The sequence below is a fragment of the Silene latifolia genome, chromosome X (assembly GCF_048544455.1).
Source record: "Silene latifolia isolate original U9 population chromosome X, ASM4854445v1, whole genome shotgun sequence".
NCBI lineage: Eukaryota > Viridiplantae > Streptophyta > Magnoliopsida > Caryophyllales > Caryophyllaceae > Silene > Silene latifolia.
In genome coordinates this window covers 7,847,210-7,870,931 of record NC_133537.1, presented here as the reverse complement: position 1 = coordinate 7,870,931, position 23,722 = coordinate 7,847,210, and the positions used below count along the sequence as shown (strand labels likewise).

Sequence of the window (23,722 nt, the reverse complement as noted above, 5' to 3'; positions counted from 1 at the left end):
TTAACTCCCTATGTTCATTAGGTTCATTGGTTACGGGTTTCAAAATCGTCGCTCTGATACCACTTTGTAACACCCTCATACTCCAAGTGCCTTACCAGGACCACTTAAGGCATGTAAGTGCTACCATCTCGGTTTCTCGAGGCAATGATAATCATTGACTGTAACACCCCACGGTAATTGAAGAGGTCTAGTGATAGGCTTAAATGACTAGTGCTTAAAGGGATTGAAAGTACTACTCATATCAACAAAGTGCACTTTCTTTTATGGTCATCCATGTGAAAGAACTCCAAAGTTAAGCGTGCTTGGCTGGGAGTAGTCTTAGGATGGGTGACCTCCTGGGAAGGTTCCCGGGATGCGCATGAGTGAGGACAAAATGCGCTATAAAGGACCCGTGTTGATCTGTGGGCCATGTACACAGCCTGGTGAGCTATCATAAGTAACCGCGCCCGACCCGGTTTGGGCCGGGGTGTTACAATAAGATAATAACGAAACATACTTAAAAGTAAATAGTGTTTAACGTGATTACATGCCAAAACCAAAACTGTTAAAAAGAAACAAGTTCTCAAAACTGTCTACTGTCAAAATACTATCAAGCGTCAGATACAGCGGAAGACTTCTAAATGCAACGTGGTGACTCATCCCAGCTATCCCATACGCATCGTCTCATACCTGCTCAATAACTGCTCACGCCCCCGAATGGATCACCACAGTTTTAAAACATTTAAACGGGGTCAGTACTATTTACATAAAAACAAGCCACAACAAATCAAATGCCAAAACAGCTTAACACAGAACAAATCCCAGTCTCCATAATCAATCTCCACACAACTGACTACACACTAAAGTGTGTAGTCCTGACAGAGTACCCATCGCAACAGGTACTCCACACCGCCAGTGTGGGATCGCAGCCGTTCCCACCCAAGCCCCGCTCATCTCCATCGAGCGATGACCCATGTTTATCACTGTGCACATCCTTTCTGTGGCGGGTTCCACAGAAGGCGAATTAAGGGCGTGAAGCCACTCCCGCAAGTGACTCCACTCAGCCAGGGACGCACCCCGAATACCACAGACAGATACACAACAATCAACGATATTAATCAACAATACAACCAACAATATAACCAACAACCGTCACAACCACCAACAATATACTTTAACAATAATCACAATGAAACCACCAAACAAATCAAGTAATTAATACTGAGTAGGGAAACCCTACCTGGAACAGCAATCACCAAGATCGTCACAATCAGCTAATCAACATCGTCCTTCACTGAAATTACTTCCTATCAAACATACAATCATACAATCACAATCTAACATCAACCATACTCCACTAAACCCCCAATTTACCCAATTAGGGTTTCAACTAAAATCAATAAAACGATATGAAAACTATACTAGGATCTTACTCACAAAGCGACGGTCTCAACGGCGTAAAGAACTCAACAATCCGACGACTCTAGCCCTTAGGATTTGATAGCAATGCGAAAGAAGAGAGTAACGTAACATGTTTTCACTCTTTAAGAAACTTAGAAAATGGTAAAATGAAGAGAAACTGACGAAAGATGATTTTATATCCTTCTCGCGTTACTATCAAAACCCGACAAAATAACCGATAAAAACTCACTTACTCGATCGAGTGCCCCACATACTCGATCGAGTGCCCATCAGACAAACTACTGTTTCGTATAAAAACATACTTACTCGACAAAGTCAGCCCACTCGATAGAGTATCCATAGACATAGAAAACCGTAGTATTACATTTTTGTTGTGGATTATAGACATCCTATGATCATCCTAACATGTTACGGAGTATGGTGAATATTTTAGGGGTATTTTGGTAAATCTCATATGACATTTCTAGAAAAAGCTATCGCCTATCACACAAAAGTTTAGACTTGATACTCATTTTCAAATTTTGTACTCCGAAAGTGATTGATGTCGGCCATAGAAATGATCAACAATACTATTCCTCGATGCCACACAATTAACATGTGACAAATAATAATAATAATAATAACAATAAACCAAAATAAAAGAGTCGTATACTATATGATCATTCTAAGAACCAACCTAACGACCTTTTTCCACATTTATTAATTAAATTAATTTATTAATATTAATTTTATTTTATTTTATTCAACTCAGCCAACCCCACTATCCCTAATCCTTTAGCTTATATATTATCATCTCCATATCATAATCTTCTCATATATTCTCTCATCATTTACATATTTCTAATTCAAATTTACTCTCTAATTATATTCAAAATTGCTTAAGTTTCTAAGATATTAATCTCCTATAAAACGGTTTTACAATAAAATATTTAAGAAAATTATGGGATCGGAGATGTTTACAAAGGCACAAGAGAAAATGAAGATTAAGTCCAATTTTGCAAGAACATGCAACCGTTTTAGCCAATTTTTGAAAGAAAGAAGGTCTTTAGGAGATGTTGGCTTTGGTGGTATTACTTCACCAAGGCTTGCTATGGAAGCGGGCACGTATTCTTTGTGCCCGACTCAAATCCAGACTAAATCAGATGGTATAAATGAACAGCAGAACGCAAATGAGTTGATTACGGTTGAAGATAAGTCTTTGGAGTTGTTTCCATTGACAAGCTCATCATCCTCTCTCAATCTCCATGAATTTGCGAAGAACATGGATCACTCCAGGTAATTTGCACGTTTTTAATTGAATAATAACGTTTGTTTATCTTTTCTCTTGTACTGATTAGTTATATGTAATTAATAAAAAAAATGTTATTTTACGTATATTATTTCCTGTCGGAGTTAGGATTTGAACTTGCGGTTAAATATTTTGGAAATTTTCATGGGGTGAGAATTGAGATAGTTACGTTGTAACTTGTATGATAGCTCGAAAATTTAAGAAAAAGAATTTAGGGGCGACAATTCTTACTATCCCACTAGCTTATTAGTGACATTTTATTCCGATAGTAAATAGTTCTTGCTTTGATTCAATCATCTACAGAGTATGTTATTACGTATTTACGTATGTAAAACCGTCTTACACTTGAATACTTAATTAGACGGGGAATTTGTGTAATATTTTACTTACGATGTTAATCTAATCAAATTAACAAGTATATCAATCAAAGATTCTTATTATCTTAATGTCCCAAACTTTTAGCTTTAGAATCTGATAATATTAGCCACATAAAATTAGAATAAAATAACATGACTAGCTGTTATTCGAAAGATGCAGAAACAGAAGGAGAATAGAAATACCAGCCGGCGATGAGAATAAAGCGAAGATAAATTAAAACCGAATGTAGTGCCGTGAATAAACCACTGCCTTGAAAACTATTTCTCCGGTACGACCGTGGTGGCGATCAGCTAGTGCCGGTAGTTCCCCAAGGTTAACACTACAGTCTCCACGCAGTTCCGCCCACACGCAGTTCCGCCCACTCGGAACTGTGAGACTTGGAACGATATTAAAGCAGTACCCAGAAATTTTATAGAGCAGAGAAGAGAAAGAATAGAGGAGGACGAGTTTTGTTGTATGTTTTGAGAAGCCAAAACCGACTGCAGCGAAGTAGGAGTCAAGGGCTGGAAACGTGGAGTGATACTCTCACCCACTAACAGCATTTGACTAAAACTAACTGACTGCTAGGTTTAACAGAAGCAAAAAACAACAACTCGGTCCAGGCCCAAAAAGATAGGCACAGCCCGCCGTTGCCGATTGCCGATTGCCGAATCCCGAATCCCGAATCACGAATCACGAATCACGAATCCGGGCCGGGCTCGGGCACGGGCACGGGCACGGGCACGGCGCGCGCGCGCGTGTGCGAGCTGAATTAAGCACCTCGCAAGGCTTCCACAAAAGCCTCCCTTGACCCACTAGTGATAGTGTAAGGTAAGAGGTCATATATAAATACATGAAACTCTCTTTTCCTCACCAATGTGGGACAATTGGAAACACTCCAAAGGCAATAAAAGCCCCTATATTTCCAACACTAGCAAACGTGTTAAATTAAGATTCGATAATTTTATTTTATTTTCATAGGGTTGAATGGTTGGTTAATAGAGTTTGGAGAAGAATATATTTTTACTTTTCAATAAATTGTGAAAACGAAATTAATTAAATTTTAATAAAGCACGTGTGGAGTTATTTTTCAATTTACATATCTCATCTAATTTGATTATGAAAGGTCGTTAATCGTTATGTAAGTTAATTAAGTTGGTAAAGTTATAAACTTGGTTTAAACCCTGTCAGCATTAAATTAACCGGGGTTATTTATACTGTTCAGAGAATCGACAAAATCGAAGGAAGAGCCAAAAAAAAGTACAAAGGCACCCATGACAATAATTTACGAGGGAAAAGTGATAGTTTTAGAAGATTTGAATGAAGAAATGGCGGAAGAAATCATATCTTTAGCAAGTCAAGGCGGAGTGATTAACGCGTCATCGAACAATAATCCTATAACGACACATCTTTCACGTGGATTATTGGATCTACCCATTGCTAGAAGAAGAACTCTTCACCGTTTTATGGACAAAAGAAAGGACAGGTAATTTTCGATACTAAAAACTCCTTTTAAAGTCGATAAATTTTTGTTTAAGATCGTTGTAAGAATGAATCGGTTTTAAAATAACTCACTAACTCGATTAGCTATATGTGTATTTGCGGGAATTGAAAATTCGTTAGTGAATCTGTGTTACACTTAGAACAATCTAATTGAGACTTACGACTTATTAATCGTCAATAAATGTAGAGATTAGAAAACGTGTTTATGTAGATGTTGGCTAGCTTAGTTGGTGCTTATGATGTGGGTTGAAACTCTATCAGCATAAAAAAAAATAAAACGCGCGTGTTTACAAAAGTAATTATTTCATATTATATTTTATCTTTTGAACATTATTTTCTTAAAAACAAATCGTTGTTTATAAATATTTATAAACAAAGGATTTAAAATGTTTATATACAATAATTATTTTCATATTATTTTTAGAAAAATAATATAGTAAAAAACAACACAAAAAGAGATGTACCAGTTTCTCCCAATTACTCTTTTCTCCCCATTACCTTCCATTACCTCTCAACGGTCCAAATTTTGTTGAGGAACGATCCAACGGTCAAGTTTTTTGATGACCTTAATAAGAATAATTATAATAGTTGGACTTCAACCATCACCTTAAGGTTTTGGTTAGATGGTTCATTTATCATGGTATCAGAGTCAGCATGACCATAGATCACAGATTCGAATCCTGACAACCTCAAAAACTTACGAAGTGGAAACTCAGCACACGGTACGGGGCCCAATGGGCATTTGAGTGAAGTAGTGTAATAAGAATAATTATAATAGTTGGACTTCAACCATCACCTTAAGGTTTTGGTTGAGATAGTTCATCTATCAGAAGAGAGTATAATAATTTTATAATGGTGTATTAAAAGTAATAAACCAGAGGTAATAAAGAGGATTCTCACTCGTATTTTATGGCATGCATGAATCACTATTGTGTATTTTGTTGCGTACTGTTTGTATTATTGTGAGATTTACAATCCAAAATATTTGTTAATAATTGTTTTTTTCAGGATTGCTGCATGTGAACCTTATCAACGAAACAATACATTATCTTCTGTAAAGGAATTTTATAAGCAAGAAGAGGAAAAGCAATTGGAGCTGAAGCTATAATAAATTTTCAGATAATTTAAGAGAATTTAATTATAGTTATTGTTTTTTTTTTCTAGGTTTTTGTTGCACAAAGATACGTTACTTGATTAATTTGTTAGATTTGTTTAGTTTGACACGATATTTTGTTACATTGCTTTTAGGAAGCATTTTGTTTCATCTAAATTATTAGTTATTATTAAGTTTAGAATAACATGAGCATACTTTTGTGCTTAAATACGATACATATACAGGATATATTGCGACAACATTTTATTTAAATACGTTTCTGTACATAATGGCAAATATTCAGCTAAATGAATAAAAGTCAATGGAGGCCGAACCTATGATTCTATAATACCCAAAAATCTATTTAATTTGTTATATTTACTTCTACAAAACTATAAAATTCAAGGGAGGACCTATCCTTAGGTCAAATCGATAATTTATTTGTTACGACTCACGAGTATATTATACTATCAAAAAAGAAGTAACAAATTAGCTTTCTTATTGTCTAAATGCAACAAACCTACCAAAGTAACAATGTATCAAGAAGACTTGTTTTATGGGCTTAATTTCAGTTCGACTCCTTTTCTTTCGGACTTTCGATCTCATAATCTCGCGTGCCTTTGAACTTTTAGTAGAACGCGTTAATTAATCCATAACCTTTATAATAAGATACGAAAACGGCCAATGATATAACAGTTTATAAGCGTTCCTATAACCCAAATTTCGTGTTGTATAATCAAGAAAAAGGGTCTAAATTTTAACGTAATGGTAATAAGCATGCTACGATAGTGATCTACTATCTCATGTTTGTTCAATAAAAAGCTACTTTGACCGAATAAGATACCTAAAATGCATTATCTCATGTTTGTTTAATGAAAAACTAATTTGATCAAATAAAATACCTGAAATGTATTACCAAACAGAGCCAAAAAAACGGGGCCTACAATTTTTTGTGCTAGTAATAAGCATGCTGCTAAATAAGAAGCAATAACAAGTTAGTTGACTTGTATTTTGTCACACAATCAAATTAGTCAAGCTAAAGTGCTAAACACTTACTAGTGACTTGTGAGCTTTGCTTGAGTTGAATGGCTAGAAAGTAAACCGCGTGGGGTTGACTAAGAATATAAAAAAGGCCATGTTTACCATCTTGAATTTTATTTTCTTAGAACACAAGGAAGACTCATTCCATTCAATTGGATCGAGAGATGAGGAGTTTTCCTTTGTTAAGTTGTTTTACGGTCGATAACTTGACTATTTTATCTATTTATTATCAGTGGCGGATATAAAAATTATGATTAGGGGTGAATAAACAGGTATCTTGACTCTTGAGAAACGATCTTTTAATAAGCTTATTGTAAGATTGTTTTATAATTTTAAGAAAAAATGGCACTGAAGGTAATAAAATAGGTACAAGTCATTATTATAGATAAAATGGGTACATTTATTATGAAAATAGGTACGAAATTACTATGTCGTGATCAACAACAAAAAGGTCCCGAAATACAAATAAAAGAGTACGGAAGACTGGTCTCTCAATAACTTATTGAAAAACCGTCTCTTTCAAGTTTTAGTGATTTAGGATTACCGATACATTATGTGCGTGCAAATACAATATTTACCATGTGAGTCGGGCAATGATAAGTATAATTGGTGGCATTTTCATAATGTTGCACACGAGCTCAATAAATTTGACTGAATATATGATAATTCAGGATTTCTTAACACAAACTCAAATAGCTTTAGGTGAATATGGACTAGGGAGCTGAGTGAGTAAATGTCATTAGACTCATTACTTCTCAAGCGATCAAGGTGACATGTTGGTTCGTTTGGATTGAAGGAATTAGAGAGAAGGGGAGGGGAGGGAAAGGGAGGGATTTAATTTCCTTTGTTTGGATAAAAAATATGGGAGAAAGGAAATGGAAGGGGAGAGAAATGAGAGGACTTATTTTCCCTCCTATAGAACAAACTATAATCTTTCTAATGGTGGCAAGATTTGAAAAGAAAACATTATTTGGACTCTAATTATACCACCAACATCCTTCAATCCTCCATCCATTCTTCATCTCCCTCCTTCCTCCCCTTCCATTTCCCTTCATAATTTTTGTTATCCAAACACCCACATCTCATTTGCCCTCCCCTTCTCTCCCCTCCCTTCACCTCCCCTCACTCCCCCTCCCCTCCCCTTCCCTCCTAAAATTGTATCCAAACGGACCTTTAGGATGTGTTTGGATTGAGTGATTTGGAGGGAAAAGAAAGGGAGGGAGAGTAAGGGATTTAAAATTCCTTGTTTGGATAGCAAATGAGGGTGAAAAGAAATGGAGGGGGAGAGATTTGGAGGGATCCAATTTCCCTCTTCCAAGCCTAATCAAAATCTCTCCACAATAGGCAAGATTTTGAGAGAAGTTGTATCCAAACATCCACACCACATTCCCCCTCCCCTTCCCTTCCCTCCTTCCCCCTCCCCTCCATTTCCCTCCACTTTTGCTATCCAAACACACCCTTAGGGTCTGTTTGGATAGGAGGATTTGGAGGGAAAGAGAGGGGAGGGAAAGGAAGGGATGATAAATCCCACTACAAGAAAAACTAAAACAGGCGACCGAAATTTGGCGACTGATATATTTAGTCGCCAATTTGGCGACTGATTTTCAAATTGGCGATCGAAAAACATCGCCAATTTGGCGAGGCTTTTTTAAAAGGGAATCAAACTTGGCGACGATATTTTAAATTTGGCGATCGATTTTTTATAGTCGCCAAATTGGCGATCAAATTGATCGCCAAAATGAATTTCGATCGCCAACTGTTTTAGTGGATACCAGTTTCTTTTTTAAAGGGGAATCAAATTGGCGATCGATTTGTTAAATTTGGCGACTGAAATAAGGGTAGTCGCCAAATTTGGCGACTGAATTTCAGTCGCCAAATTAAAAAAAATCAGTCGCCAATTTTTTTAATACATTCAGCGCTTCTCCCTCCTACTTTACTCTTTGCGAAACAAAAAAAAAAAGGGACGAGCGATTGAAACAATGACGACACCAACGAACAACACCACACAACCACCCTTCCACCGCCATCTCCCACCGCCATTTCCACCGCCACATCCACCTCTTCAATTAGGTTAGTTTTTTTTGTTTAATTTCAGTTTATATAGTTTAATTTGTTAGATTTATTTGTAGTTAGTTTGATTAATTTGTGGTTAGTTTGTTAGATTTATTTGTAGTTTGTATGTTAGATTAATTTGTAGTTAGATTTAGTTTAATTTGTGTTTGAATTAAAAGGGAATGATTATGAGGTTTGTCTTTAGGTTTAGGGTTATGGGGGTGCGGAGGGGGTTCGGCCGTGGGTGGTGGTGGTCCGGTGGGTTCGGCCGTGGGTGGGGGTCGGCCGTGGGTGGGTGGGTTGTGGGTGGTGTATGGTGTTGGGTAGCTAAGTGATACCGTCTCATTATCATTAGTATTAAGCTAAGTGGAACCGTCTTAATTAATATTATTATTATTATTATTACTAAGTTAAGTGTAATCATCGTATTATTATTAATATTAAGCTAAGTAAAACCGTCTTTTGTATTAATGGAATTAGCTAAGTGGAACCGTCTTTTGGATTAAGAGAAATTAGCTATTAGCTAAGTGGAACCTTCTTTAGGACTTGATTTTGATAAATTTAGTTTGATAATTCATGTTATTGATGAATTGAGGTAGAATAACCTTGTTATTTTTGTTTTTCTTTTCTCTTTTCGGGGTTGTCACCGCACGCTAGGCACCACCGTCGCTGTAGTGTTGCTTCTTGTTTTCTTTTCATTTTTGCTTTTACTTGATTAGGTAACCTCCTCTTACCAGTTACCTTTTAAATTTACTAATTTTAGTTCAAATTATGTTACGGACTTTAGGATAGAAGCCTTTATTATGTGGTTGAATTGGGCTATTGATTGATTTAATTAATTTAGTACTTGATTGTGTTGTTGTTTGATTTGATGTTGACTTAGTACCGTTCAAGAATTACTCATTAGGAGTAATTCTTGAATAGTCCCCATTTTGGGATCGTCTTTGTACGTTCAAGTCATTTAGGTAGTAAACACGTACTTGTGATTTATTAATGAGGAATGAGTTTGGTGGCGATCCCTTTAATGTTCTCCGAATACATGTATATGTGGAGTAATTAGTTATTCTACATAGATGTGTATTTGGAGAACTGAAGGGAATTGTTGCCGAATTTTTTCCTCATTAATAAATTACAAGTGTGTTTGCTAGTGACTTGAAACGTACATTGACGGGTTTAGGTTGGAGTGATAAGGACCCCATTCGAAGATGGATTACTTATTGACAATATTTATATATTGTTTTCATATGTTTATTGTATAATGTGGAGTATAATGTTTAAATTTTGTATGTAATATTATTGTTATTTTTTAAAAATGTTTAAATTATTGTGGGGTCTTCTTTAGATTAAAATGAAGAGATTGGAACGTTCATGGATGTATGAAGGAAGATTAGACCATTCCAATAAGAAAAGACGTCCTACCGCTAGATTTATAAAGGGTGTTAGCGAGTTTATTGAATTTGCTAAACAACAAGATGAATATGACTTGGTAGACAAAAAACTTAGGTGCCCTTGTGCCAAATGCAAAAACCCGAAATACCACTTGACATTGTAGTAGAAGAACATCTCATTATAAACGGGTTTAAGCCAAATTATTACAATTGGATTTCACATGGAGAAGCATATTCTCCAATTCATGAACAAGTTCACACCCAACAAATACAAAATGATGAGAACCCATATAGAGAGATGGTTGTTGATGCTATGGATTCCACTATTTTTAATAGTGATGACCATACAACTATTTCTGAAGAACAACCGCCACACCCACAAGCAAAAGCCTTTCTTGACATGTTAAAAGCCTCAGAAAAACCCTTGTATGAAGGAAGCAGAATGACATTGTTACAAGCCGTTTCTAGGCTAATTACCTTGAAATGTGAGTTCAATATGCCATTTGTTGCTGTTGATGGCATTGCCTCGTTCCTTGAGGAATCTTTCCCCGATGATAATATCATGACCCGAAGTTTCTATACTACCAAAAAAGTAGTTAAAGGTCTTCAGTTACCGCATGAAAAGATTGATGCATGTCCTGAAGGATGTATGCTATTTTGGAAAGATGATGCTTTGCTTGACAAATGTAAAGATTGTGGGGCGGATAGATATGAGACAAGTGAAGGAGATACAGTTTTGGTGTTGAAAAAGGCAACGGTAGTAAGAGGGCCAAAAAGAGTAAGAAACCAATAGCATGTAACCAATTGTTTTACTTTCCTCTCGCACCAAGACTTCAAAGAATCTATGCCACCAAAAACATTGCCGAACAAATGAGATGGCACAAAGAAAACCCACGTGCTCCGGGGAAGATGAGTCATCCTAGTGATGGGGAAGAATGGAAACGATTTGATCAGATGTATCCTGATTTTGCCAAGGAACCCCGCAATGTACGACTTGGCTTATGCGGATGGATTTGATCCTTTCGGTAATTTTGGGAGGAAGTATTCTTGTTGGACCGTTATGGTCACACCATACAATTTACCACCTTGGTTATGTATGAAAAGACCATTTATCTTCTTGTCACTTATTGTTCCTGGACCAAAAAGCCCGAAACGTAATTTGGATGTTTATTTACAACCATTGGTGGAGGAGTTGAAATATTTGTGGGAAGTTGGGGTGGAAACTTATGATGTGTCTAAAAAACAAAATTTTCAACTTAAAGCTTCCCTTTTGTGGACAATAAATGATTTTCCCGCCTATGGTATGCTATCTGGGTGGTCTACACAAGGACAAAAAGCATGTCCTTGTTGCGTGGAGGAAAGTAAAGCATTTTGGCTTCCCAATAGCAAGAAAATAAGCTGGTTTGATTGTCATAGATGCTTCTTACGAGAGGGAAATCCACATAGGAAGAACAAGAAAGCTTTCACAAAAGGAAAATAGGTGCTTGATGCCCCTCCGAAACGAGTGCCTGGGGATGAGATATGGAAGACGGTATGTGATTTACCATCCCCTATTGATGGTACCGAGGAAGAATTTAAAGAATTGAAAAAGCAGAAAAACGGTTGGTTTAAAAGAAGCATTCTTTGGGACCTTCCTTATTGGAAGACAATGTTGATAAGACATAATTTGGATGTAATGCACATAGAAAAGAATTTCTTTGAGCAACTAATTGACATGATCATGGATGTAGAAGGTGAAAAATGTGATAGCATTGCTTCTAGAAAAGATTTGCAGAAATTTTGTCATCGTCCCAAATTACACATTCGCGGCGACGGGTCTAAGCCAACATCCATTTTCACTCTCGACAAAGCTAAGAGAAAAGTATTGTGTGAGTGCGTGGTTACGAAATTTGAAGTTTCCTGATGGGTATGCATCAGATTTTAGTCGATGTGTTGATCTTAAGAAGCTGAAGTTGCAAGGCTTGAAAAGTCATGATTGTCATGTATTCATGGAGCGATTATTACCCGTTGCTTTGAAACACCTCGTGCCGACAAACGTTTGGAATGCAGTTGTTGAGATTAGTCAATTCTTCCGAGATTTATGTGCCTCTTCAATATGTGTTGATGACATGATTCGTCTAGAAGAGCAAATACCACAGATATTGTGTAAGCTTGAAATGATCTTTCCTCCTGCATTTTTTAACTCCATGGAGCATCTACGGTTCATTTGCCATATGAAGCCAAAGTTGGGGGACCCGTCCAATATAGGTGGATGTATCCATTTGAAAGGTAATTAAGATAATCTAGCTACTTTTAAATTAAAATTAATAATAATAACTAATCTATTTATTATATGTTAACTTTATTATTAATAAAACTCATCATTAACTTTTATAGGTTTCTCAATCATTTGAAGAAAAAAATTGGTAATAAAGCTAGGGTGGAAGGTTCTATATGAAATGCTTATTTAACGGAAGAGATTGCAAACTTTTGTTCTCTTTACTTTGAAAAACATATAGAAACCAAAGCAAAAAACTTGAATGTTGAGAAACCGGATGAAGTAGACGGAAGTTTACCCGAATTTTTTCAAACTCAAGATGATGAAGGGTGTTCATCAAAGGGGCAAACAAGATATTTGGATGATAAGGAGTATAATCGTGCCCACCTTTACGTGCTATCTAATTGTGACCTCTTGGAGCCATACGAAACACGGTTTGTTAATGATTTCATTCAGAGGAATCCTAATATAAGTAAGGATGATGTTTGGGACAAACATGAGGACCAATTTCCATCATGGTTTCAGAAACATGTAATTGAGTTGAATATTCAAGATGATTTGATAAGAAGTTTGGCTTTTGGTCCTTCAAAAATGGTAAGAACGTGGAATCGATACTCGGTTAATGGGTTTAATTTTCAAACATTCAACCACGGTAAAGGTAAGGCTAGGTGCAATTGGGGGGTTACTATTTCTTCTCTTGATGACAACGAATACTATGGTATAGTTGAAGATATCTTTGAAATTAGTTATAGTGGACGTGACAGAGCTTATAAAACTGTCTTATTCAAGGTTGACTGGAAGGATAATTCTGTGGCTGGAATGAGAGTACATGAACAATACAAGCTTGTAGAAGTGAATCGTACTAGAACATACTCTAAGTATGATCCATTTATACTTGCACATCAGGCTCATCAAGTGTATTTTGCTACTTATCCAAGCACAACAAATGATAGAAATCAAAATGCGTGGTGTGCAATCTTTAAGACAAAGGCACGGTCACAAGTTGATACAACTTTTTTCCAAGAAGAAAACGTTTCAAATGAAACGCTTTTGTCTCCACCCGATGAAATCAACTATGAGCATGAGAATAAAGATGGTGAAGACATGGAAGAGGAAGAATATTATGATGTGGAAGAGAGATTGTCGGGGGAGGATGAAGCGGAGGAGGAGGAGGAGGAGATAAGGGAAGAAGAGGAGGAGAGGAGGGGGGAAGATGAGGTGAGGAGGAGAAGGGAAGAGGAGAAAAGGAGGAAGGACGAGGGGTTTGGAGATGAAGATGATTATGATGATGATGATGACGATGATGAGAATGAGGAAGAGGATGAGGATGAGGACGAGGGGTTTGAAGATGAAGATGATTAAATTGGTATAATTTTGTATTACTCAAGAGTAAATTATTAAAATTTAGAAGTCTGTATACTTTTCATTTATCATTATTTGTGTTAATTTTTATTTGTATTACTTCGAGATGGGGGAGCAGTCGAGGTAGGAAGCGTGGAGGCGGCTCAAGTTCTGGACAGAGTACGCGTCCGGAGCAGGAGGAGGAGTTTGTCCAGGAGGATCCGATGCAGACAGACGGTGACGGTGAGGAGACTGACGCTACCGACGAGCCACCACGGGTGCCGATACGGTACACTTCGGATCATAAGATGATTCTTCAGCCGGCGGGATTATGGTAAGTTTTATTCTTTATTAGTCTACTATTTTTTTTTTTTTTAAAATAATAATTGTTTGTAATTTTACATGTTCAAAATAAATGCAGGTTTATGGACGATTGCGTGGTACGAGGTGTCACGAAAAGCACGAAGACTAATTTCGTGGGTCCAATTCCTACATCGTGGACACAAGCTTCTCATGCACAAAGAGAGGCGTGGTTCAATAACTTTCGGGTATATATTTTCCGTAATTCTTTGTTTTAATAACCAAGGTTATACTTTATTTTATACTAATATGAAATTTTGTCGCTTTTTTTTGCAGCAATCATTTGCTTGGTCACCGTCTCAAGAAATGTAATGTCCGTCGATCTACAATGACGTCGGTACTCGACGATATCGGGACGTGATTTGGAAGGTAGTTAGGCGCCCAAAGGAACCAGATCACATGAAAGGTATTTAATTAACTTGTTTTGTTATTTGTATTAATTAGTATATACTCTCTTATATTATAAATAATATCAGTAACTTATTAGTTATGATTTCATATGTGTAATTGCAGGTGACAAGTATGAAGGCTTAATAAAGCATACCAAAACTGAAGCTTTTCAGAAGAAGTCTAAGCAAGCATCCCTCAACAAAAGAGGAGGAAAGGAAGACGCCGTGAACGAGCCTACTCATTACGCGGGTTCACGATCGTTACGAATCGTATGTTGGGTGTAAGTTTGTCTATTATTTCACACTTTTTTTTTGTTTTCAATGCAACATGTTTATTTTATGTTAGATTTTTTGTTGATTTTCTAACATGTATGTTTTTTTTTTCATTCATAGAGGAAAGAAGAAGTCACAGCCGATTGCAACGGTCATGAACCTGCTTTCGGACACGCATTCCAGGGTTGACCACAAAGGGGTTAGAACTTGGACTAAGCCAAAAGACAAGCAATTATATGTAAGTTTTCCCTAAAACTTTATTTTTGTTAATTTATTCTCTTTTAAAATGTCGTTGATGGTCTCAAGTTAAACCTCGCAAGTGCACGATTTTATCGTTGTACACTCTAGAGGGTCGATCCACAAGGAGTAGGGGTGATTACTAATTGTCTATATTCTTGAGCTTAGCTAAGTCGATAAACAACAAAGAGGGTAGTAACAAACTAGCGCTAAACTAACAAATTTAAAGACTAAAAACAAGATAAGGTAAAAACAAGCGAAAGATAAAGGATAGATCAAATAAAGAGAAGGACTAGAACTCGGTCCGACCATGAACATGAGTAATTCCACATACTAATCGTCTCGGCTAATCAAAAGGGGTAGAAAGGTAAGGGGGAGTTGGCTCTAATTCGCCTAGAACCTCCCTTCCGGTCTCGAACTAGGACACTAGCTACTCCGACTAACCCCCCCTCCCGGGTTCGAAAGTCGGTATCCCCAACTCAAAACCCGACAACCCCAAGAACATGCATTTTCCCAAGGAGGTCAAGTGAATGGTCAAGGTCATTAAGCCCTCATCTTATTCCGGGTCATCCCACTCCCCCTTCCGGAGGTCGATTTCAAACGCTAGCCTAGAGGCACCCTCCCTCGGTTCTCCCTTCCGGTCTCAACCTTAGTTGGTGACAAGGGTCGGTCCCCAAATATTCGACTAACAACCTAACCAACTTCCGTTGGTGGACAAGGGTCAAAAGCCGACACTACCCGGAAACCAAACCATAAGCATGCAAATTCCTCTAAACTACCCTCACCAATTTCCCCCACAAATTAGCCTTAATGATAATTAGTTAGTGAAATTACCCATATCGGGTCAAACCGAGTCCTAGAAGGGGACTACTCACTAATTATGGTCCTAATTGCAAAATAAACAATAAAGATGGAAACTTTGGTCACAAACATGGTGAGGAGATGAATCTTACTACTAAACATGCAACAAATCAACAATAATTAAGAGAAGAAGAGATTATTTCTAATAACAAGGTTAACTAATCTAAAAGGCACAATCTTTAACCAAATCAACTCAAAGATTAAGTCTTTGAGGACAACTATCCAAGGATGAACAAAAGAAAGAGAATCAAAGCAAAGAGGAACAATGAAAAGATGAACAATGATGAAATCAACAACAACAAACAAACAACAACAACAATTTTAACATAAACAATCAAATAAACTTGAAGGAAGAACAAAATGTAAACAAATGAAAATAAGGAGAGAAATAATACCAATCAAGAAGCAAGAAAGGAATTATGATAGAATAAATAAGTATAAACTTTCAATCTTCTTCTTACAACCCAAATTCAATCACAAATTAATTGAATTACTAGTCTCATTAAGGAATGATTAGCAAAAGGATTAGCAAAGTTTCAAACTTGAAAGGGAAATATTCTCAGATCTAGGGTTGTGTGTACAAAAGGGTTTAGGGGGGGGGGGGGTATTTATAGGTTCCACCAGGATTAGGACAGAAAATTGAAATGGGCTTTAAAACACGCGATTGCACTCCGTACGGTCAACCGGCCACCTCGGTGGTCCGCTGGCTTTACTGGGAGATCTCTGGAAGTTTGAACACGTTTTGGAAGTCATCGGTGTGCACGGCCGGTCGGCCAGCTGCCCCCGACCGGCTGGGACACCTTTGACCTTGAATCTTGACTTTTTCCTTTGGGGGAACTCCCAGCCGGCTAGCCGGCTGCCGGTCATTTGACCGGCTGGGAGATCCCTGTAACTTTCTTCCAACTTCTTTGTTTCCTAGCTCATTGTGTCTTCCCAGCCGGCTAGCCGGCCGCCGGGCCACCGGCTGGGGATGCTCTTTCTTGTTTCTTCCTTGTTCTCATGTATATACGTGCTCCCAGCCGGCTAGCCCGCCGCCGGCCTACCGGCTGAGAGTACTTCTCAGCATCATTCCTTCATCTTTCGTGCGTGGCTTAGTATTCCCGTCTTTCTAGCTTCGTTTCACCCGTTCCCGCCTCGATTTCTGCAAGGGGGCCACAGTGTCATAGTAAAGGGAATCGGGACAAGAAACGAGAGGAAAGGGGGTACAAAACCGCCTCAAATGGGGTCGAATATGCATGAAAATAGAGGGAAAAAGAGTGCAAAATGGTCCTATATCAAACCTCCCCACACTTGAACCTTACTCATCCCCGAGTAAGTCCTCAACCAATTCTACAAAGCATTATTATGATAGATATGGAGAGTGGATGCACAATATAAGCATCACTCAACTAAACTACTACTTAAGCCGATCGAGTATTAGCGCACTCAACGCCCCTTCAACTCACAATTTGACACCCATGAGGGGAGAGTGCCCTATTGCAAGGCAAGTTGGGTCTTGCTACAAAACTTTTGACACATTCATCATGAAAGCACGTAATCAACAAATAGAATGCATCTAACAAAATGATCCACTTTCCTCATCTAAGTGGTCGGATTTTTCAAACAACAAAACATGGTCTCGGTCGGGAGTACCGTCTCAGAAGTGCCAATTGGGGTGCCAACCCCCTAATTGTGACAAAAGCAACCCTTGTGTGACCAATGCTCAAGAAACTAATTCAAGAGCGGGGAAAGGGAAGAAAGGGCAAGTCCGCCGAGAATTACAAAACCGACACAAGATTCAACCAAAGGACCCATGACTAAGGAGACTAAGGCAACGACATCCTCACGGTTTTCACTCGTCACTCAATGAAAGAATAAGGTGATTTTTGTGACAAAAAGTAACCAAAATCACTCAACTAACTCGACTAGCGAAAACGTGCCCGCAATCTAATGTGTAAGACCGTCCTACGACCGATGAAATGCAAGCAAAGGTAGAATGCACACAAGATGAAGCAAGGGTTAAAACGGGGCGAAGGAGAAGGTCGAAACGGGATTGGTGCAAGCACCGTTTGGACATGTGGGGCTCAAATCAAGAATCGTCGACACATCACATCCCATCTCTTATTGCAACACATGAGACACGTCTATGCCCTAACATAGCAATGATAACCAAAACTATGCAAAAATTGCATAAACCCAACTCAAGTAGGAAAAATTTGATAAAACTCCTTTTATTTCAACAAATGGTAACGTCTACACCGTAACAACGACTCGGTTTCCCAAGCCATGCAAAAAATGTGTAAACCCGACTCATCTTTGGAAAAACATCATTTTGCCCCTTTTTATTTAACAACGGCTTTTTCTACCCCAATTATTGATGAGGAGGGGTGTTGCTTTGCCTTTTTCTTTTCTTTATAACATATATACCACATGACTTACTATTTTTTTTTTTTTTTTTTTGATTTTTCACGACATTTTCACTTTTCTATTTTGCTTTTTCATTACACTTTACAACCTCTTATTTTATACACAAAACCAATTGTAGACTAAATTTGACCCAATGGACTTGTACTTCGTCCATCACCAAATTTCGACTCCACCACCTAGACACTTCTACAAATCACGACCCATTCTTGATCAAGGAGGGGTGTTTGTGGGATGTAGCTCTTTTAGTGGGTATTCCAAAAAGGAATAGGCTAAGGCTCAGAGGGGTGAATCAAAAAAGGAAATCAATGCAAGGGACGAAACTAAGCTAATTTGGCTATGTGAGGTTCGTACAAACGGATTTTTGCTTCATAACATGTGCACAAAAATGTAATGCAATTTCACGGTCTAAGGACGATGCGACAAACTTATGCGTAATGATGTGACACGCCTCGCGAGGAGACCTACTCTCAAACCTAGATGAGGGCGGGGTATGAATGTACCCACCCTAGGAGGCTCTACCCTTACCTTTGAGTAGCTAAGTCGAGCCAAAGGTCTAGTCTACGGCCCTAGGTCTCACAAGATCGGTCTAGACTCATTGGTCAAGCCCTCCTTCCTCGGCTAACTAAGAGGTCACGGGTGCGAGTCACGAGGAGGGGAAAGGCACAAATGGGCACGTTAGTTCATCATGGGGGTACTTGGTTCCCTTCCCTTGACCATGTTCTTCCTTAAAAACTTATTTACAAACTTAATGCAAAAAGAAAGAAGGGCAACAAGTATTTACATGTGAATAATGCATGCGGAAATTTGAACAAACATGAAATGAAACGTGCAACAAATTGGCTAAACCTAGCAGCACATCAACACCAAAATTCCAAACGGTCTCCCAAGGAGACACCCAAAGCAACAAAATTCCCATTCTCCTTCAAAATATCCAAGATACCAAAAAGAAAGAATAGTAAAAGGAGCAAGAGGTAGGAAGGATTATATCAAGCGGTCTTCAAGTTCCTTTTTTGCCTCAAGTGGTCAATGTGCCAAGCCAAAGGTTAGACAAAACATATATATACAATGCAAATTTTTTGAATTTTTCAGAAATTTTTCAATTTTTAGGCATTTTCTTGAATTTTCTTCAATTTACAAGCATATAATGATATGAACAAATATAAACAATATTCACAAAGTGGATATTTCCCTCCCCACACTTGAAATGTACATTGTCCTCAATGGACAAAAGCATAGGGAGTGAAAGAGAAAAAGGAAGGAACATATTTTTGTATTTTAAATTTTTGAAATGAAAATAACAAATTTTTGTGATTTTTGATATAAGAACTCCCTCCCCACACTTATTTATTTACATTACTTCCAAATGGAAATAAATGTGTGGAGGGAATTCAAATTAAAAACATGTTTTTTTTTTTTTTTAGGCCCTCCCCACACTTATTTATAGACATGGGAGGACAATTTAGTGAAATAAAATAACATGTTTTTGGTGGTTTTAGTTATTTTTCAATTTTTAGTTGGTTTTTATTTTGAAAATGCAATGCATGCTCTATTCAATATGCAAAATTTAAATGATAATGCAAGTTATGCTAAGTGAATGCAATTACTAAATGTGACAATATATTACAAAATTGAAATCTAATGCAATCCTATATGATGCAACTAAATGAATTATCAACTAAATGCATGCGAAAAATTTAAACATGAATGAGAAATTTGGATAAAAGGGAGAGATCGTACTTGTCATTTGGATTGAATAAGGGGAGCATACCAAAGGCTTTGGATTGAAAAGGGAAGAAGAAGGGGAGCCCTCATTACTAGGCTCTACTCAAAGTCGTCATCACCATCACCGTCTCCATCATCGTCTCCATCATCATCATTACCATCACCATCACCTTGAATTGCCCCGAACTCGGACTCACGGATGAAATCGTCCGTGTTCAAGTGGACATCAAAGCTAAAATTCTCCATGGCCGAACTCATACCAACAAACATCTCCGGGTGCCCTCCGGCACCACTAGACCCGCCCTCTTGGAAGATTGAAGGGGCACCCCCGAACCACCTCGCGGCATGTCCCTCCCCTTGGGTGGTAGGCGGGGTGGGAAAGACCGGGGCACTAAAGTAGTCGGGCCGCAAGTTAATATCTCCGTAGCGGAAGGTCCCATCTTCCGGATGTCCGCCATCCGGGAATAAATAGTAAGAGGGGTGAAGTTTGGAGGGGTGTTTGTATTGGTTCCTCATATAGTCATCATAGACCGGGAATTGACCAATAGAATGGTCATAGTAAATCCGGTCAAGTCGTTGTTGAAGCCCAAGCCGCTCACCGGCGGCGTTTGCCATATTAAGTTTCATCTCCTCCATGAAGGAAATGAGGTCGGCGTGGAGAGGGGGCGATTGTTGTTGTTGGTGACTGGAGGACCCCTCTCCTTGTTGGAAGGGCCCGGGGACAAAAGGAGTAGAAGGTGTGGCATACCACAAGGTAGACCTTGCGGGAATGATGGGTCGGCCACGAGTATACCGAAGATTTGGGTTAATTTGTTGGGGGATAGAGGGGTCTTCAAGATTTTCAATCTCAAGCAAATAATACTCCGAGTTAGGCACTACCTTCATCTTGTCGGGGTTGGGAAGAGGGATAGAATTTCGATCAACTCCATCCACCCGAATTTGCCAATAGTCTAGGCCATCATTCGGGTTGGTCTTTAACCAACCGAGGTTGTGGTGGATATAGCTTTTGATAAACATCGTATCACCAATCATATAACGCATGCCACTCAAGTTAACTCTCCGGTTAAGCCGCTTAATCAAGTGGGTGATAAGTCCACCCACGACAACGGCCGTAGAAGAGGCCGGAGAATTGCTAAGCCTTTGTAATGTGAGGGCCAAATGGTGGGCAATGTCAATTTTGAAGGTAGTTGGGTTGGAACGAAGGTAAGAGCCGAGAATTTCCAATTCCTCCGTTCGGAAATTATGATTTTCCTCTCGGCCAAAGATGGTCCAACCCATGTACCGATGCCAAACCCGAATAGCCGCATTATGGACGGTGTTGGCGGCTCTCTTGACCCCCGGAATATCATCTAAACCCGTAATGGCCTTCCATAAGGCACCATGGTCAAAGGTATCGGGTGCCTTGTGAGGAGGGCTTGTGTCAAGCCCAAAATGGGAAGCAAAGGTCGGAAGGGTCAAGGAGTAGTCCTTGTTCATCAATCGGAAGTGCAAAAAGGCTACCTTTTGGGATTGACGATGTTTGTCAAGACGAAGGGAGCTCAAAAACTCCCATGTAAGACGGGCATAGGTCCGCTCATGAATTGCATACATCATTTTCATTCCCACCCCATCAAATAATTCAAGAGTAACTTGATCTAGCCCTAATTCCCGCATGGATTGTCGATCAATAAATCGGGTAGGGGCAATAGGGTGTTTCTTGAATAAGACAAACTTACCTTTCATGGTGATTGAAGTGAATTGGATATCCGGGAAGTCGGGATCGGAGCTCATGTCGGTCGCCGCCGCCGCTACCGCCTCCGCCTGTTGAAGTGCCAAGTCCCCCCTTCTCACTCTTTTCTTTGGGGCCATTTTTCTGTGATTTGATGGAGGGCTAAGGGAGGGAAGGAGGTTTGTGTGGGTTTGATGGTGGTAGGGTGGTGGTAGGGGGTGGTGGGAGAGGTTGTTGATGGGAATGAAGGAGGGTGGTTAGGGTTAGAGTGAGAGAAGAGAGAGGAAAGATGTCGAAAAAATGAAAAGAATAGGGTGGTTTTCGTGTAAAATTAGGCGTCATAATACTCCCAGCCGGTCAGAAGACCGGCCGCCGGTCACCCGGCTGGGAAAACGTATTGATTTCAAAAATTTTAGAATTTTACAGAAAACTCCCAGCCGGTCAGGAGACCGGCCGCCGGTCGCCCGGCTGGGAGGACACCCTAGTTTCAATTTCTTCAATATATGCATTCCCAGCCGGTGGGCCGGCTGCCGGCCTGCCGGCTGGGACTTCCCTCTTAAGCCAACTTGCTGTAAATCCCCTATAAGCGTACCCCCAGCCGGTGGGCCGGCTGCCGGCCTGCCGGCTGGGACTTCCCTTCAATCCAATCTGATACTTTTCTCCAAGTATACGCACTCCCAGCCGGTGGACCGGTTGCCGGCCTGCCGGCTGGGACTACTTTTTCTTGCGAATTCGTCAAAATTCCTTTAAATTTACAGGAACTTCCCAGCCGGTCAGAAGACCGGCTGCCGGTCACCCGGCTGGGAATACGCTCCATCACATTTACTCCAATATACCCCTATTCCATTTCCCATCATCTATTGGCCTCGACTTCCGTGTTTTCGACTTTCAAACCCGACTCGGGACGTCGGATAAAGGCCAATAGATGGTCAAACGCTTGTTCATCATACAAAAACCCCAAATCTTCAACAATCATGACCGACAACAATCAAATTGACAAGTAGTATCCATCCAAAATTCCTCAAATTCTACCTAAATGCATGATATATACAAAGTTGCATGGGTTGTCTCCCATGTAGCGCCCTTGTTTAATGTCGTAGGCTCGACCAAGTAAACAAGCCAACAATTTTTCATGATGAGGACGGAAAAGAATCTTAACTCACTAGAAAGGTTTCAAGGATTTTCATTTCCTTTTGGACGGGATTGCCAACATGATAATGCTTTAGTCTTTGACCATTCACTTTAAAAGTCCGGTCTCCTTGGCTTATTTCCACCGCCCCATGAGGGAAAGATCGGACCACGGTGAAGGGTCTGGTCCACTTCGACCTCAATTTTCCGGAAAAGAATTTCAAACGGGTATCGTATAGGAGAACCAATTCACCCTCCTTGAACTCCCTTCTCATTATGCGCTTGTCATGAAATCTTTTCGTCCTTTCCTTGTACAACTTAGCATTCTCATAGGCTTCTAGCCTAAATTCTTCCAATTCATTCAAGTCAAGAAGTCTCTTCTCACCGGCCGTTTTCAAGTCATAGTTGAGATGCTTGATGGCCCAATACGCCTTGTGTTCAAGTTCAACCGGCAAATGACAAGCCTTGCCATACACCAATCGGAATGGTGAGGTACCGATCGGTGTTTTGAAGGCCGTCCGGTAAGCCCACAAAGCATCATCAATTTTCAAGGACCAATCTTTTCTTGATTTGTTCACGGTTCTCTCAAGTATAGTCTTCAACTCACGGTTGGAAATCTCGGGTTGCCCATTAGCTTGAGGATGGTAGGCAAGACTCTTCCTTTGTTGCACACCATACTTTTTCAACAAAGCTTCCAATGCTCTTTCTCCGAAATGTGTACCACGATCGCTAATGAGGACTCTCGGGACCCCAAACCTTGGAAAAATGATCTTTTGAAGTAGCTTGATCACTTCCTTAGCATCACAAGTCTTGGTCGGGATCGCCTCAACCCATTTGCTTACATAGTCGACCGCCACAAGTATGTACTCATTTCCGAATGATGATGGGAAAGGACCTTGATAGTCTATTCCCCACAC

At 39.3% G+C, this 23,722-nt stretch overlaps 1 protein-coding gene across 1 annotated transcript; it reads left to right on the top strand.

The window, feature by feature from the left end:
• Positions 1-2,214: 2,214 nt before the first annotated feature.
• Positions 2,215-5,771, top strand: LOC141622711 (protein TIFY 10A-like). Its single transcript, XM_074438717.1, has 3 exons — positions 2,215-2,676; positions 4,272-4,532; positions 5,558-5,771. The coding sequence occupies exons 1-3, from the start codon at positions 2,342-2,344 to the stop codon at positions 5,655-5,657; spliced, it is 696 nt and encodes a 231-aa protein (XP_074294818.1). The 5' UTR covers positions 2,215-2,341; the 3' UTR covers positions 5,658-5,771.
• The last annotated feature ends 17,951 nt before the right edge of the window (positions 5,772-23,722 follow it).

Coding starts and splice junctions, on each gene's coding strand:
- LOC141622711 (XM_074438717.1), top strand. CDS start 2,342: ATGGGATCGGAGATGTTTACAAAGGCACAAGAGAAAATGAAGATTAAG. Junction 2,677..4,271: donor AAGAACATGGATCACTCCAG/GTAATTTGCACG, acceptor TATACTGTTCAG/AGAATCGACAAAATCGAAGG. Junction 4,533..5,557: donor ATGGACAAAAGAAAGGACAG/GTAATTTTCGAT, acceptor TGTTTTTTTCAG/GATTGCTGCATGTGAACCTT.